This window comes from Periplaneta americana, chromosome 12 (assembly GCF_040183065.1).
Source record: "Periplaneta americana isolate PAMFEO1 chromosome 12, P.americana_PAMFEO1_priV1, whole genome shotgun sequence".
NCBI lineage: Eukaryota > Metazoa > Arthropoda > Insecta > Blattodea > Blattidae > Periplaneta > Periplaneta americana.
In genome coordinates, this window is record NC_091128.1 from 23794859 (window position 1) to 23814123 (window position 19265).

Genomic DNA, 19265 nt, shown 5'->3' on the forward strand with positions numbered 1-19265 from the left:
CATAATATTCTACAAATTTTCATAATTACCTATTAGATTCTCAAAAACATTAAAATTGCTTAATAATGTCAAATATTGTATAGGAACATGACATTTTTTCTTAATGATCCAGAAATTCTGAAAAAAAAGTTAAAAAAATAGTAAAATAATTATGGTGTACCGATTTACGTGTGAAGTTTCCGTGCAGAAATTCTGCGTTACCATGACGTAGTGAAGAATTAGAAGAACGGAGAAAAATTCTCTCTGGCACTGAGATTCGAACCCGGGTTTTCAGCTATACTTGCTAACGCTTTATCCACTAAACCACATCGAATTCAAGTTCCGATGCCGGATTGAATCCTTCTCAGTTTAAGTTCTATCTTTCTGAGGATAGACCAGAATAGAGGAACAGAGACGTAGAACTTAAACTGAGAAAGTTTCAATGCGGCCTCGGAACTTGAATTCGATGTGGTTTAGTGGATAAAGCGTTAGCAAGTACAGCTGAAAACCCGGGTTCGAATCCCGAAGCCGGAGAGAATTTTTCTCCGTTCTACTCATTCTTTACCACGTAGTAAAATTATAACTAGCAAAAAGTGTATCACCCTTCTTAAATGTTTATATGCACATTTTAATGATTTATGTCATTTACGGCTACGATAATGCAGTAAGAAACCATAAATATTGCTACAATTGTAAAATGTTTCTTATTTTGTTTCAGCAACAGAAACATCCCCCTCTTCTGTTGGGTAGTCTATTTTTGGTATTGCCGTTCCTCCCAGCAGCCAATCTGGTCGTCACAGTAGGATTTGTGGTGGCGGAGAGGGTACTCTACATTCCAAGGTAATAACTTTTCTTTGTGATCTAATTCTGGTTTCTGAAATCTGCAATCAAACATAATTTTTATTTTATCCATTGTAGAATTGAAACAAATAGGCCATAATTATGCATCTTGAAATTTATAATGCAAATTAGTCCAAGAAAATATACGGTGGTTAAAGTTTACAAGACGTAAAACACTACTTGAATACCAGTGCGAATTGAGTCATTATCGGACGCACCTACGTTTAAGTACAGTACGTGAGGCTGCGGTCAATTTTCGTCCGCTGTTATCGATCGATTCGGAGTATTGGAATGAGTGTCCGAATGATTCTAAGCTGTCATCATTGTAGTAGCAATCCGTAATGCGAGTAATGTTCACTGTATTTCAGGTCTGATGCTACTGGGGCCGAAGAATATGACGAAGTTAGAGAGGGTTAAACAAGTGAATAGCTAAGTGACAGGAGACCGACGGCTGTGGCAAGGTTACAGTGGCTTAGATGAGGGAATAGCTAAATGACATTGGGTCCGAGGAATGTGACAGGTTAGAGTGGGTTAGGTGAGAGGCTACAGTATTTGAGAGGGGCTAGATAAGTGACACGTCTCCCAGGATTGGACAGGGGATAGCTAAGTGACATGAGTCCGAGGAATGTGACGAGGTTAGAGTCGGTTAGATGAGAGACTAGAGTGAATTGAAAATGGATAATTAAATGACACGAGTCCAAGAATTGAAGAGGAAAAGCTAAGTGACATGAGTCCAATGAATGTGACGTGGTTAGAATGGATTAATTTAGATGAGGACTATATTAGATTGGAGAGGGATAGCTAAATGACACGAATCCGAGGATTGGAGAAGAGATAGCTAAGTGACATGAGTTTCAGAAATGTGACGAGGATAGAGTGAGTTAGAAGACACACAGGAGTAGATTGGAAAAGGATAGCTAAGTGACACAAGTGCGGGATTGAATAGGGGATAGTTAAGTTGCATGAGCCTAAGCAATGTAACGAGGTTAGAGTGTGTTAGGTGAAAGACTAGAGTGGATTGGAGAAGGATAGCTAAATCACACGAGTCCGAGAGTTAGAGATAGGATAGCTAAGAAACATGAGTCCGAGGAATGTGAAGAGGTTAAAGTGAGTTAGGTGAAAGACTGCAGTGGATTGGAGAGGGATAGCTAAATGACACGAATCCGAGGATTGGAGAAAAGATAGCTAAGTGACATGAGTTTGAGAAATGTGACGAGGATAGAGTGAGTTAGAAGAGACACTAGAGTGGATTGGAAAAGGATAGCTAAATGACACAAGTGCGGGGATTGAACAGGGGATAGTTAAGTTGCATGAGCCTAAGCAATGTAACGAGGTTAGAGTGTGTTAGGTGAAAGACTAGAGTGGATTGGAGAAGGATGGCTTAATGACACGAGTCCGAGAGTTAAAGATAGGATAGCTAAGTAGCATGAGTCCGAGGAATGTGAAGAGGTTAAAGTGAGTTAGGTGAAAGACTGCAGTGGATTGGAGAGGGATAGCTAAATGACACGAGTCCGAAGTTTGGAGAGGGGATAGCTAAGTTGCATGAGTCCAAGGAATGTGACGAGCTTAGAGTGAGTTAGAGGCCGAGGAATCATTTGACAAAGTTAGAGTGGGATACATTAGGGTATAGATACGTGCCGCTTTATTAAAAAAGTGCCTTTCGGACTAATATGATTCATGTAAGTAAGCAATATTTTGCTTTCTACAAATTATTATGTTAGTTTGATTTAGTGCTTAGTTAAGTGACGAAGTTAGGGGTTTAATATCCTAGCATTGACATTGACATTAACTTTGTTATTATTATTATTATTATTATTATTATTATTATTATTATTATTATTATTATTATTATTATCGTTTTGAATTGTAATTGTATTATGTGTGTTATTTGTTACTATTACTCGTTACACGAATGATTGCCGGCGGCCAGTAGGCGAACTAAAGCACTGGAGATGGATCGTATCGTATACCGCAGCGCCAATGCCGCTCTCGAAATCGGCAATCGTTCGTGCAACAAGTAATACTGTCAATGGATGTTTACCATTTGCAATGTGACTAAATAAATACATAATATTATACATTATGATACTTAACTAATCACGCATGAATACCGTACTGCGTGTCGGCTGTCCCGTAAGTGTTGTGTGCTGCAAATGCCGTACTTAAATGACTTGGGTTCAATTCTGGATTGTTCGGTTGTAATTGCCGTTTCCCCTCTCCTTTTTCTGCATTTAACCAGTAAGATCTTAGTATGTACTTCTGACCTATTACGTTAGTTATTTCGTCATTTAATGTGCCTGATACATAATATGAGAACATTATTTCTTCAACTGCTTATAAAGATCTGTGGATAAAGGCATGCTATAGATCAGGAGCGGCAAAAACTCTCGCTCACACGAGCGTCTCGCGATGCGTGCTATCCGTAAGGAATGTTTACATATTCTCGTTCTGAGGACGATGGAGGCATGAGTGTACTCATCAAGAGTTGAACAATTGAGGCGGTAGCCGGATAATGGGCCCATAGGTCTATAGGCCCTTTTTCAGGAGAATGTTTAATTCGATTCTCCGTTTTAAAATCTACTTGCTTACGTAGTTTCGTTTTCATATCTTGTAAACAGAGGGCAGGGGAGCTAATTCAATGAACCTTTGCACCCTTGCGTAGTTGTGGAACTCAGCAAACATCAGTCAAGTTGATCCTCAAAGTGAGTGTAAGTCCATCCAAGATGTGCACTAAAGTGTAAACTGCACTCTGAAGGCAAACTTTGAAATGAGTGTGAATCCATTCTAGATTAAAACTAAATAACCTGTAATCTGTATTCTGGTACCTAACAGACCTTGATTTTTACGCATTCGATACAATTTATGACGTAACTATGAGATATATGTAAGAAATATAATTTGACTACAATGATTATAAACTTCTAAACCTCTATAATGTGCATTGTTCAATGCTGATGTTTAATACCTGCTAAAATATAATCATATTGAAAGTATTTTGATAAAATAAACTTTTTCTCTGAAAAATAGCCTATAAAATACTTCAATAAAATTATATATTTATAACACTATTAAAGTCGCAATGTATTATTTAACAAAAACTGTATACAAATATTATTGTAACAGTATGCAAATTGTTATTTTGGTAAAATGCATACAAATTGCAATTACACAAAAATAAATCTTTTAATCTTTGTTTTCTCGAAACATGACTTTTGCTTATGGGCCCTTTTTCCGGCTACCGCCTCAATTGTGTCGGTACGCCATACGTGTCAGAGATCAGGAATAACTTTATTATTTAAACAATTTGAATAAATAAACTAATTGTTTTGCATCCGATTTATTTTCAATATCGTAATAGTAGAAATAAGCTACTCTGAACATGTACAAGTAATTTATTCTTAGAAACATTTATTTTATTTCGCAGTACCTAACGCATGTTACGTAAGGAAAATTAATTGAATCTTTCTTGCAAACGAAATTAAGATATTGTAAGAACTTATAGTCCTTTACCAACAGAATATAACAAGATAATTCTTATTCGATCACAGTAGCCTAAATGTATATTTAATTTGGTCGAAATTTACTGAAATAGAAGGATAAAAAATAACACATTTGTTTAATTAAAACAATTCGTGATTTTTTTATTAGTATTGTATTTGTCGGGTGTCATATTGACTTCTAAGTTCATGGACACTTCAAACATAAGTACTCTGTTACAAAACAAATATTTTGTATTTTTGAATAGTATAACTACAAGGCCTGTTATCTTCAGAACTTATTTTATGTGGGAATGGATTTTCTTTGTTTCTTAACTTGTTTTCGCAATATCCGCATTAAGATATTCTAATGCTGTAAGCCGCGAAACAGCTTTTAGTTTTGCATTCTTTATGTGTGCTGTCATTCTTGGTTTCATATGCTCCATTGTAGAGAAGAACTGTTAACAAGCATATTATGTACTACCAAACATGAGCAGTACATGGGCTGCAAATTTACATAGTGTTGTTTTAAATTATGTTTTGTGTACATCACGTGTTTCTTGAATATTATAAATTGGGTATTTCTCCAATTTGCCCCATTTTGCATTACTAAAATGGAATGTCATTCCCCAGTCGGAGTTAAAACGGTTTGAAGACTTACGCTTCTTCTCTTCTTCCATGTACCCTTACGTAGTAGGCTAGTCTTTTTCTCGTCAGGTGCGCTTGGTATCAGTGGAGAGCATAGGAGCGAGTGACGGATTATTATTACTGACTCTAGTGCATTGTGCAACTTGCTCATAAGCGCGCCTATTGCTGTTCCTGCTGTAGATGCTCGGAGTAAGGCTTTGTTGGTTCGAATCCTACTATCTCCAATGGTAAGCGTAAACTTATTTAAAATGTAGTAATAAGATTGTGTGTGACATAGAATTAATAATTAAGAGCCACAGTAAGACAAGAAGGAAGATAGAAAATAGAGAAGAGGTTATAAAGATGGAAATATGGAGAAGGAGAAGAGGAAAAAAGAAAAGAGTAGGAATGGAATGGAAAGAGGAGAAAACTTCTAATAGACTTCGAATTTTTTTGTCGTTTATTGTCACGAAAGAATGATTAAAGTAACGTTATACGTGTAGTAAACTTTTACCGAAATAGAATGTGATGTATGTAGTGCTCAAGGAGCAGTTTAGATGCAACGTAGAAGCTAGACTGTGTGGAAAATTTGATTCACCCGGAATGTACTGTAGGCCTATGTACATAATGTGGAATAAATACGTACAAAAATTTTGAGAGTACAAAGATGGCATAAAACTAAGTATTTTAAGAATAAGAACAAATGGACTCAGACGCTTCATTATGGAGCTGCTTAGGAAAATATTTGGGGTAAGAGGGATGAAGTTACAGGAGAATGGAGAAAATTACATAACGCAGAACTGCATGCATTTTACTCTTCACCTCACATAATTAGGAACATTAAATCCAGATGTTTGAGATAGGTAGAGCATGTAGCACGTATGGGCGAAGCCAGAAATGCACATAGAGTGTTAGTTGGGAGTCCGGAGGGAATAAGACCTTTGGGGAGGCCGAGACGTAGATGAGAGGAAAATATTGAAATATATTTGAGGGAGGTTGGATATGATTATAGAGACAAGATTAACCTTGCTCAGGATAGGGACCGATGGCGGGTTCATGTGAGGGCGGCAATGAACCTACGGGTTCTGTAAATGCTATAAGTATTATTATTATTATTATTATTATTATTATTATTATTATATTAGAGTGTTTGATTAATATTGAATTATGTTAAAAGAAGTGCATTATATTTTTTTCTATTTGTGTTTATTGGATTTGTGTTAACTCATCAGCCATCATTTTATTTGTGTATATTTCTACGAATTATGTTACCTAATTACTTTAATTTATTAATAATATTCCTCTTCACCAAAGAGAACATGGTTGTATGGAAGGGTAGTAATGTTGTAAATAAATAAACATTATGTTTTTCAGTTCAAGGTTCCACGTTTTATTGATTTTTTGTTCATTTTCCGTAATCGTAATTCTGTGTGTTATTTTTAAGTGCTTTAGGCAGCGCTTCATGGAGCCCGTTCCTTCCCTTCTTCTTCTTCTTCTTTACTTAGCTGCAGCGTTTAACGTTTACCTCACATGTTAGTTTATTAGTTGTTAGTAATATAAATTATGTTATAAATGTTATTTCGTCTGCCATATATAACAACACTGAAGGTTAAATAGGCCTTTCATATAAAATAACTCCGCAAATAGTTGTAATCACGCAAATCAAATTTGCAACTGCCATTTTTCAATGAAGAGAAGCACTTTTTTCTCGTCAATTGGCAAAGCGACAGCGCTTAACTACAACGCTTGTGAAACACTCAATCTATCTAAATTTTAAATCTGCCACCACAAATTTGTACTCGGTACTGTACTTGGATCAACCGAGTAATGACGTCACAGTAACTGCTCCGAACCGAACCGCTCCGTCCCCAGCCCTAGAGCAACCAGAGCATGTTATTTTTGTTAAAGTCAGTAGGAGAGTTTGTTTCCTGACCAGCCACCAATAGCCGCCAACGTATTATTATTTCCTAAAGTGAATTGATTTACATTCCAAAAACATATTACAAAATTTTACCTTTGGATCTGACATCCGCAACGCCACAGCGAAACTTCTGAGAGCGCTTTTCCTAATCCTAAAATACTTAGTTTTGTGTCATCTTTGTACTCTTAAATTTGTTATACGTATTTCTTCCGCATCCTCTACAGTGATCACCCCGGATTTTTATTTATTTTTTTTCCTTGGCGCTACAGTCCGTGAAGGGCCTAGGCCGACCAGCCGGCTGCTGGCCTCACGACTACATGTGGAAGCAGAGGTGGAGATAATCCAACCAGAATGGAGGTATCGTGTGGTTAGCACGATGATCCCCCCAGCCGTTATTGCTGGCATTCGCAACCGGATTTCGCTACCTATTGTAGCTCCCCAAGGGCATCACGATGCTGGGTGGGCACCGGTCCCATACACTGGCCGAAATTTCATGAGAAAATTTCTCCCCCCATGAGGACTCGAACCAGCGCGCATTCCGTAACGCGAGTCCTAGACAGGATGCCTTAGACCGCGACGCCACGGCGCGGGACCCCGGATTTTTATAACAGATATAATTACGAAATAATGTGTACAGAGAATGAGAACAAGTGTAATAAGCCTATCAGCTGCAGCGTATTCAAACTGTAATAAAACGAGGTAATGTTGGGTTACATTCAATAGTGTGTCTAATACAGCAGGATAATACTAAATCACTCGGATCAATTTAAAGTATGATATTGGGGGAACAAGGCCATAGATGCAAACGATGCATTACTGAATTCAGAATGTCACTATTCTAACTTGACATATAAGGACAAAATAAGAAGAAAAACACTGATATTTGTATTTCACCTTTCAAATATGAGCACGTGAGAGAAACTCTTGAATACACAAATTGTGATCAAATACGCCACACAACACAGAACTGAAGCCCTGTATTTTGTGTCATATTTTTCATTGATCGTTATTGTTGACATATTTTGTTGTAATTCTATGTTTACACTGTAGACAACTTAATGTTCGGCAAGGAAATGATTATGACCATTCTTACACGCAACTAACCAATAACAGATGATTTACCTTTCGCAAGTCAAACATTGTCAGTAAAATGGAATTGTCTCAAAGATAAATAAAATCATAACATAAAGTTTTCTATATACAGTATTTACCACTAGACGGCTGGCTTGGGATACCTTTACGGCAGCAATAGAGTGATGAACAACGGAGCTTAGACATGTGATGTTACTCTCTTAGGTATATTTTGTTAAGGACGCAAAATGACCTGTCAGCCGTCCCGTTGGGCGCTGTAGGAACCGAACCTAAGCCAGCAGAGTACTGTGCTCAGTCATAGTGAACAGTTGTCTGATGTTAGTGTTTTAGTTACAGTTAATTATATTAATTGACATATTTTCCAAAAACACATAAAATAAAAGAACACAGATTGCATAACATTATCATATACACATTTTAACAAAGAAGGAATTGTAATGTTGAAATAATTCAATACAACAAATCAAATTTTTCTACTTAGTCTATATGTTGTTGTTTTCAAGCAGCATTTTTACGATCTTGAATTTCATTCTCTGCATGACTAACATAATATCACTGTCTTCTGTACTGTACCTGAATAAATTGAACTTTGAAAAGGGATAATTATTATGTTCAGGAAACAGTGTTGTCACTTCAGACCAACATACTGTAGTTTTGTTAATTCGGCCACACAAGACAGTGATATTATGTTAGTCATACAGAGTATGAAATTTATGACCGTAAAAAATGGTGCTTGAAAAAAAAACATCATAAGTAGCAAAATTTGATTTGTTATATTGAATTATTTCAACATTACAATTGCTTGTTGGTTAAAATGTGTGTATGATAAAGTTATGAAATTTGTGTTCTTTTGTTGTATGTGTTTTTGGAAAATTTTCAATTAATGCTTCGCCATAGATGTTGTAACTAAAACCTTGTGCATCCCTCGTGTTTATCGTACGGCTCGTCCTCTCCCACACGTTACCTGCACTTTCTTTAAGTTTTCACTGTGCCTAAACGAGACGCTCTACTGTATTTGGTAACGTGTACAAGTGCAATGTCGAAACACCAGTCGTTTATTTGCATTCACCATTGACATACTGTGATGTTGTACGATCGTTCTCAAAATATGAAAACTGTTTGAGTGATCGCCGCAGGACGTTTCAATCCGCAAATCTTGGGATGTATTTTGTTGTTCATTGTAATGCCGGCAACGAAACCGAAGAAGACGGAACCTTGCATGTATAAGGTGTGTATTCGTGTACTTTATTTTCAATCATAACTAAACTGTACTAACTTCCTTTATGTCCACAGTGTGTTCCCAGTACCGAGTATGTACAAGCTATAGTCAATGATTGCGTACATTGATTGCTAAAGTATCCCTATTCCACCCTATATTTATCACCAAATAACATTAAATGTTGTTGAAAATATGTGCGATACAACACAATAGGCCTACATCTATTGGGTGTACTATTATAAGTTACAACAATTAAAGTTATTTATCTTGTGTAATGTTCCAATGTCAAAGAAAATGTAGCCTGAAAGTATGAATACTATATGTGAATAAACGCAAGTTTCTCCTACGCTCAGGAGGCGTGTTTGTTAACTATATTATCGTTCGCCTTGCACTATATTGTATAGTTTATTGTTAAATTTCCTTGAAACATTTTCAGTCAACACTTCGTGATATACAGGATGATTCAGTCATTATGTTACAATCTCTTAGTGATGATAGAGGAGGCAATATTTTGAACAACATTCATATAGGAATCAATGATCAGGAACGTTCCTTTTATAATTACAAACCTAGATATATTTGTCAGTGTACCCACACAGAATCGAACTCAAGTCTATCCTTTTGAAGTTTTGTTGCAGACGACCGTTCCCACTAACGTTGGTGATTTCTCATAAACTTGGTATAAGCTAATTGGAATCTTGGTGTTGTATATTGTTGCGCCATGTTGGAAGATTCTGGTTCGCGTCAGGGAGTTGCGCACGCATCTAGCGAGAAGGAAGGCGCAGAGAAACGAAAACTCGAGCTTCGGTAGGCGCTGTAGCGCGATAGGAAGCGAGAGGAAAGAACTACGGTGACGGCGCGGAGTGGAGAGAGCAGGAGAAACATCTAGAAGCGTATTCCTCTCGAAAGTTCAGAAAGCCACTCGAATCGAAGATTCCAGATATTATGGTGTAATAAATAAAAGCGCTAGAGTCTTCGGGAGTCAGTCTTCAGTCAGCCTTCAAGTCTTGTCTTAGACAGCGGCGACGCATCCGGAGGATCTGAGTTCGACGTGCAATGAACTTGAGTGAGTCCATAACTGTGGCAATGGCCAGGCGAGGGCGACGTATCTGAAGGATCTGAGTTCGACTTGCAGTGAACATGAGTTAGTTCGTAACTGTGGCAGTGGCCAGGCAAGGGAGACTTATCCGGAGGATCTGAGTTCGATGTGCAATGAACTTGAACATTGAGCTAAAAGAACTAGCCAAGGCAAGCGAATTGTGAACTGAGAACTAACAGTTTTGTTCTGTACTTAGTGTCTTGTGAACATTAATTGAAATTAGGAGTACATTGCTGTTCTTTTCAATAATACACATGTATTGTCATTGTTGTCGTGTGGAGTGCAATAACGACTATTGTGTTGCTGTGTTGAGTGTCATTGTAGTAGGGTGAATTATTGCATCTTTCTTACTGAAAAGAGACAACTCTACATTTCATTATGTGACTAAAGAATGTTAGCATCAGTTGATATGAGACACTATCTTCGTTTTAAATATGCTAATGACGAAAGCACTATGATAGGTGAAGTTGACTGATTAATTTCAATAACTTTTCGTTTGACTGTCAGCGTTTATTTTTCTTTCTGTCTTTCCTTTATTTGTGTGTACCTTATTTGATCTCATAATTTCCCCCCAAGAAATGAAACTGTGTTGGAAATGTAGATTACATTATGTATATGAGAACTCACCAACATTTGCAGGAACAGGTCGTCTGCAACCAATCTTCAAACGATGGCCTTTAGTTCGATTCTAGCCGGTTGCATTGACTAACATATCTAGGCTTATAACTACCAAACGAGTTGTTTCCGGACATAAGTTACTAGGTGTATGAATGTTCTTCATAATTGTCTCCCCTAACATCCCTAAGAGTTTGTAACAGAGTTAATGAATAATTCTGTATATTATGTAAAGTTTCTTTTCCACCACACTCTACAATCCTGCATTCCTTACAGCTGAGATGTTGTATATAACGTTTTTTCTTGTATCACACTGAATCATACCGATGTGATTGTAGCATAGACATGGATTTGTATGTAACAATTTTATTATCTTGTACTGCATTGTAAATTCTCAATATAGAGTATTTAGTGCCATATGCAACGTTTCTATTGCACCGCAACGAATATTTCCGGTGTGCTTGCCTCTTTGGCTTGGTGGTTTTGTTTTATACAGTATTTCAATTGCTAAAAATGTAGGGGAGGGGAATTTATACTTGACAGACTTTTATTTATTTACGAAGAGTTTATATCAATTGTAACATTATTTAGTTTTAAAGTTTATAGTTATAAAGTTATGTATTATTTTTGTTACGGTCCATTGTAATTACTATGACACAAGCATCGATTTTGAATTTCTGATACCATGATTAACTCCTATTCTACCTTATGACTTAATGGGTACTAGATAACTCACAACAGCGGTCCTTGAATAAGATTTCTTATACCCCTTTCATATGATGTACATTTTGCCGCTTAACACATTAACTTCATGTTTTTTTTCTTAGTTGAAAGTAATAATTATTTAAGTATATAAATTAATCAACTTTAAGTTAAAAAATTATTGCAAACTTAAATTAGTAAAAAAACTTTGCAAAAATTAGCTTTGTTAATAATAAACAATAACAATATTTTTTTTAAATTAAAATTAATGTATGAATACATTTATTGATGAATTACATTGTATTCTTATTATATTTTTCATAATAAAATACATAAAATTTTGGTTAGAAAACTCACTTGCGTACCCCTATTAGCTCTCGAAATCGAAGCCGAGGGGTCCGTGGACAACAGCTAAGATTTACTGACTCATAGACAAATTACAAAGTCATATCGAGCTGGATGGACTCCTACCTACGTGACCGCCAACAGTGTTTCACTTGGTAATCAGTTCTCCCAATGGCGATGCACAAAGGCGGGAGTGCCGCAGAGCTCCGTATTAGGACCACTACTCTTCTCTATCTACATTAATGACGTACCAAAAAACTTATAGTTTTGCCGATATCACCTCTATGCCGACGACCTACAACTTTACATACATTCCAGTTCCAACACGATCAATGAATCAATTGATAAGTTAAATTGTGACCTAGCCACTTTCTCCACTAGGGCAGCCAATTTCGGACTCGCACTTAATCCAAGTAAGACTCAAGCTATAATTAGTGGCAATAAGCATTAAGTTAACTCTCTTAATAACAGTAGTCTTTCAGTTGTTACGCTTAACAACACGCTAATACCTTATTCATCCGTCGTAAAAATTCTTGGCTTCTTTTTCGATAATAATCTAAATTGGAATTTTCAAGTTTTGTTAAGTGACCTAAGTTCTGAACTGTCAGTCAAGTTACAGCGAGTTCAGAATATGTGCGTCAGATACGTATGCAACATCCGACGATATTATGATCACATATCACCGTCCTTCGCAAGTCTTTCATGGCTCCGACTTAAAGAACGTAGAACTTTACACTCTTTGTTTTAGCTCTTTCGAATTATGCACACTTCAACACCAAATTACCTGTCGTCTCGTTTCTATTATCTATACTCTAACCACGACGTAAATACCAGATCACTTATCTGTGGCGCGTTAAGTATACCTCTTCATAGAACATCTCGTTATTCATCATCTTTTACAGTATCCACCCCGCGGCAATGGAATTCCCTGTCACAAAGTTTCAGGGGCTGCAAGACAATAAACACCTTTAAAAACAGCTTCAAAGATAACCTTCTTAGAATTTCACTCCAATCATACTGACTTAAACTATCACTGTCTGCATTGTTACTCCTGCCGTTAGACATGCATCCTGATAGTGTTGTATTTTCAAAATTGTCTCATAATAATGTTTTTCTATTATCTAACATTATTTGAAATATATTAACATTCTATGCATTTTAGCTTAATTCTGCTGCATAGTTTGTATTTGAGTGTTTAATTAATAGTTCATAGTATTTTGTTGTTTAATTCGTGAATAACGCTTGTAGACATGTAACTCTTACCTAAATCAAATTGTTGAATTCTTTGTAAGTTCATACATACGAGTATGTATGTATACTTTTTTCTGATTGAGTGGAAGAGAAGGCCTTACGGCCTTAACTCTGCCAGCTAAAATAAATAATAATAATAATAATAATAATAATAATAATAATAATAATAATTATTATTATTATTATTATGAAAATAAAAATAACAACAATCGTTTATGAAAACTGACTCACTAATCAATTACAAAATCTTATTATAAAAATAAAAATAACAACAAACATATATGAAAACTGACTCAGATAAAGTACAAAATCGTAGTATGAAAATAAAAATAACAACAAAACTTCATAAAAAAACACAGATAAATTACAAAATCATAGTATGAAAATAAAAATAACAATAAACGTTCATAAAAACTCACAAATCATGCAAAATCATGTTATGAAAATAAAAATAACAAGAAACGTTTATAAAAGCTCATAGATAAATTACAAAATCATAGTATAAAAATAAAAATAACAAACGTTTATAAAAACTCACAGATAAATTACAAAATTGTATTAAAGAAATTGAAAATAAAAACAAACGTTTATTAAAACTGACTCGCATATAAATTACAAAATCGTATTATGAAAATGAAAATATCAACAAACTTTCATGTTTTCAAAATCATAAAATTATTTCTGGCGTAGTTCAAAAGGAAAGATAGTTCTAAAATGTTGTCGTATAAAAATATTACTTTCTTTATTTTCTCTTGATGTTCGTTTAAACTTTTAAAAAGTTATTTATTTTTTAACTTCTTTAAATGTTGAAAAACAGGTGTTATTTACAAATCGCTTATTATAGCAAATTCACTGTAGAGGGCAAACAAATTTTGACCGCCGGTAAGTTTTCGAAAATGTAATTTCAGGATAAAATATTATTATTCAGGTCAGTGTAGTAAAGTAGAGCGTCTCGTTTAGGCACAGTGAAAACGTAAACAAAGTGCTGGTAACGTGTGGGGGGAGAACGAGCCGTACGATAAACACGAAGAATGCACAAGGTATCAGTTAAAACATCTATGGCGGAGCATTATTTGAAATTATTTTTTTGAGAAATAAACAAAACAAAAGAACACAAATTGCATAACATTATCACATACACATTTAAACAAACAAGTAATTTGTAACATTGACATAATTCAATATAACAAATCAAGTTTTGCTACTTATATGATGTTGCTTTCAGGCAGCATTTTTTACGATCATGAATTTCATTTTCTATATAACTAACAAAATATCACCGTCTTCTGTGGCCGAATTAAAAAAACTACAGGATATTGATATGAAGTGACAAGACTATTTCCTAAATATAATTATCTCTTCTCAAAGTTCAATTTATTCAGTACAGAAGACGGTGATATTATGTTAGTCATCAGAGGTCTGCATCGGACGTTTTAGCTCGAGCGCCAAGTAGTTCATAGCATAATCCGATAGGCAGCGCACATGCATGATGGGTAAAATTGTCGCGAGCGATAAATCCTCGAACGTTAGGCATTCGTTCTTGTTACAGTGATGAACTGTGTAGTAACATCATAGATATTTATCATTTCACAATTTTACAGTGTTTAACTAACCTCTCCATAGTACAACTACAAAACTTGCTTTAAAATGTAATATAAATGTTGTAGGTAATTTCCCCCCCCCCCCACACAGGAGTGAGTTTGTTTTTGCCATTTATGATAGATGTTATTGGATGTAGGGCCGAAACAGGTCTACAGAGGCCTAATTCGTGAAGGATGATGATGATGATGATGATGATGATGATGATGATGTTATTGGATGTAAATGTAATTGTTATAAACGGAGAACACAATCACGATAATGCACGAACCGTATCAAGTTTTCTAGTAATAATAATAATAATAATAATAATAATAATAATAATAATAATAATAATAATAATAATAATAATAATAATCTCTAATAATTAGTGTATCAATCTTTGTCTCTGTAACAGTTGTGTAGCATGATTATTCGTTTCATTATATTTTCTGTGACGTTTTCTCTGTACTAATTTTGTTATTAATCTACTGCTATATCAATAATATTTTGTAAAACGTTTCTACATTGTCGCAGTATATAGGCGGAACACTACGTATGGACCTCTCATATTATATATGTAGTAAATCAAATATTGAATCATTATTAATTAGCAATAGTAACTGTATATCGAAGTTTTTCATACTGTTTTATTTATAACTTCAGGTTACTGTTTTGGTACGTTTCATTAGACTGTTCCATTAACGTTTGTCATAAAAGTAGAAAATAAAGCCTTATTTTTACCGTGTGGGCAAAACATATGTGTATCTTATCTGTCGTCTTCCATACAAGATAAGACATGTCGGTGAGATGACCTTGTACTGTGCTTCTATTTATTACGAGCGTATCATGACCGATCTTATCTCGCTCGAGGGTGCGACATTCGACCGAGTTCAAGCGAGCGATTTAACTCCAATGCAGCACTCCGTTAGTCATACAGAGAATGAAATTCATGACCGTAAAATATGCTGCTTGAAAGCACATCATATTAGTAGCAAAATTTGATTTGTTATATTGAATTATTTCAATGCTACAGTTCCTTATTTGTTAAAATGTGTATATGATAACGTTATGCAATTTGTATGTCTTTTGTTTTATATGTTTTTGGAAAATATAATTTCAATTAATGCTCTGCCATAAATGTTGCAACTAAAACCTTGTGCATCCCTCGTGTTTATCGTACGGCTCGTCCTCCCCCCAGACGTTACCTGCATTTTGTTTACGTTTTCACTGTGCCTAATCGAGACGCTCTACTGTACTAATAAAATTAAAATGTATATTCAGAGAGAAACATTATCTTTCCATGGTTGCGAATCAAAACAGAAATTAAGTTGGGAAAAAATCCAGAGGGGGGGAAATTCCTCTTCAAATCGAACACTGGTTTTATACCACAACAAACCGTGTTATCATCTTGTGTGTTTACAGCCTTGGCTTGGTGCTGCTGGTGGTATACGGTCTGCAGCTACTGTGGGGCGCCTTTCTCCGCCAGAGGTCTCTCCTGTTGTGTGCCGGACTCCTTCTCCTCCTTTTGTTCTGCGGCCGCACTGTCGCCCGGAACCGTGACTGGGCATCCCGACAGGCGCTCATCAGGTGAGTGGAGTGTTGTTAGTTACCTTTCAAATCTTTGCCTCGAGGGCCGACAAGGATAACGATGCGCTACGTGTTGCAGGGCGGGCCTCAAGGCGCTTCCGCATAACGCCAAGCTGCATTATAATTTCGCCAACTTCCTGCGAGACACGGGACAGCTGGACCTCGCTACCAAGCACTACCGCGAGGCTCTGCGGTAAGTCTCACAATCAAATGCATTAATTTCTTTCTGTACAAATTGTTAGTGCGTTCGTATTCAAATCTACAGGTTGTCGAAACCTGGCAGCTTGTTACATTGGAAGGTCATAGTTAGGGATACCTACTTTTCGCAAACCACAGATTCGCGAAATACTTTTTTCCAGCTGTTTCAGCTGGTATTTATGTTACCCGTCATGACAATGCCGATAAAATATAAAAAGCATATTTTCGGAGTTATTATCGGTTTTAGAGTATTTATCTATTGTTAAGAAGTGACGGTCAGGAAATAAAAATCTGTTATTGTGTTCATTTCATTTTTGTGATTTTACCTGTTCTTTGGTAGATTACAGGGAAGGTATAAAACATAATAGGGCCTACTGTACATCTTCCGTGGTTTGTGCGACGGTTGTCAATGGATATTTCTGCTTCTTCTGAGTCTATTTTTCGATGTCCCGTTGGTTAATGTGCACTAAATTTTACGTCGGTTTGTGATTATATAATTAATAAAAATTGGAAGATTTTGGTATTTTGAAAGGGGCCATTGTTGAATATTCAGTAAGGGCAATATTTTTCTTTTAATACACGGAGTATTGTCCCATAAATGTGTATAAATTGTGAAAATATAGAACAAGCGAGTTTTCATAACATTGAGAATCAGTGGAACGTTAGGTTTGGTTTCTTCGGGCTTTTGGAATGACTTGGATGTGCATTTTTCGTAGACAGGGAGATACAATAGCTAACGAGTTTTCGTAAAGCCGAGTATCAATGACAAGTTATGTTTGGTTTGTTCAGACTTTTAGTATGCCCTCAATTTACGTTTTTTGGCACTTATGTACACAGATATTGGTATAAGTGTGCTAAGTTTGTGAAAAATAAGTTATTTTGCATTTTTTGTTACAAATTATCAATTTCTTCAGCCATATTTGAAATTTTGAGTTGACATTATTCGATGGGGTTTTAGAAATTTAAACTGTTTTCCGTCACTTTTCAGTAATTTTAGTTTCTGTAAAACCATAAAATTTGAGCATTTATTTTAAGAAAAACTAAGAGGCCATTATGACAGGTTACAATTTTACAAAAATTTTAAGTTTCAAGCCTTTCCAGGTCAAAATATCGCCAGTTTAAATTCGCAAAATGAAGCTACGTTTTGTGTTCCCTAAAATTGTTATTTCTAGCACGAATGTGTTCGAAATTAGTGTTTTCCTATAGACATTTTATTCCTTTTACGAACTAGTTATTCAAAGTGCTCTAAGATTTGTAAGTTTATGCTAATTATGTGCAAATTTTTAATTCAATATTCGAACACTACTCGTATTTCAATATAGAATTTTGAATATAATATTCGAACGGTATTTCGAGTGAATTTTTTTAAGTAGAAAGTAGGAAGAGTCTGAATGTTTTGTGACGTCTTTTAGTTTATATTGTTCACACATAGGATACGAGATTTTTACATTAATTACTCTACACAACAGGTAAGTGCCGATAGAAAACTAAATACTTGTTGTTAAAATAAACAAAGAACACTAACATTCCCTAGATTATGCAGACTTTATTCTTTGTAGTAATATACAGCAATGTATTTTGGACGATGAGAATTTAAAAGTTGTACTTTTTAAATGTGAAATAACACCGAATTTATTCCTTTTGTGTGAAATAACATCAAAATTACAAAATTGTTGCATCTCAATTTAAGATTTTTATTCACCGTAAAATATGATCCTAGTCATAGTAGAGGTAGATTTACCTCAAGTTATTGACATATACGCTCTTAAATTTTAAATTTTCATTTTATACATGTCATTTTATTTACTTTTCCTTCGTTTCCTTTTAATCCATTTTTGTAATATGAACGAATTGTAGTGTAGATTACCCGCTTCACAAAACAAATTACTCTTGTCTTTCAAACATTTTCACTTGTAGTTTAAGTGTATAAAGTGTATGTAAAGCCTGTTGTCCATGTTAGATATGTAGGACGATAGGGCAATTCCTATGATTACGCCACCATCTTTAAGCCCACTGTACTATTTTTTAAATGATATTGTCTTCATTCTATGTGCAAAAGTTATTCCAATGTGACTTGAGCCTCATTATTTATAAAACTGAGATGGATTTTCCAACAAAACTATGAGTTTGGAGTGGTAAATTATTTGAAACTATCATAATATTCTTCTCTCCATCATATGTTTAGTCTTACTCATATATGTTTATTAACTTTCCACAAGGTATAAAAGAGGATGATAATTCTGTTGTTCAGTGCAGGAACCCGTAACCGTAAAGAAACCAGTATTATTAATATGAATATACACCTTTTATTTACCGTAATAAAATTATATCTTACTGTGACTGTTGCGTAGACCAAGTATCGACATCGGAGATGCAAGAGAGATGGCAAAATACTGCATTACAATTGTGTGTAAACTAATGCTTACAATTTTAACTTCAATTTTCTCAGAAGAAGCTATGTAAGGGTTACATAATTGAAGTGGCACAACACTCTCAATAGGAATAAAAACAAGAAATTAGACAGAATTATAGTGACCTGCTATATTAATAAGATTTGTAAGACAACAATGATGCCACATTCTATAAACTTAGGTATCGATATGATGCAATCTGATGTTAACTGTTAAAACAGTGATTTTCATTGACACAGAAACGAGCTAACCATCAACAATACCATACTATACCTACAATACTTCTTCAATCATATTCTATTTTCAGTTCGTTCTTTGCCAT

At 35.2% G+C, this 19265-nt stretch overlaps 1 protein-coding gene across 1 annotated transcript in view; it reads left to right on the forward strand.

Moving 5' to 3' along the window:
* LOC138709948 (protein O-mannosyl-transferase TMTC1-like) overlaps window positions 1-19265 on the forward strand; it is a 1156611-nt gene that overhangs the window by 727932 nt on the left and 409414 nt on the right. The window contains exons 8-10 of the mRNA XM_069840633.1: window positions 698-819; window positions 16170-16334; window positions 16414-16527. Coding sequence (XP_069696734.1) covers window positions 698-819; window positions 16170-16334; window positions 16414-16527 — 401 coding nt within the window. The remainder of the gene's footprint in view (window positions 1-697; window positions 820-16169; window positions 16335-16413; window positions 16528-19265) is intronic.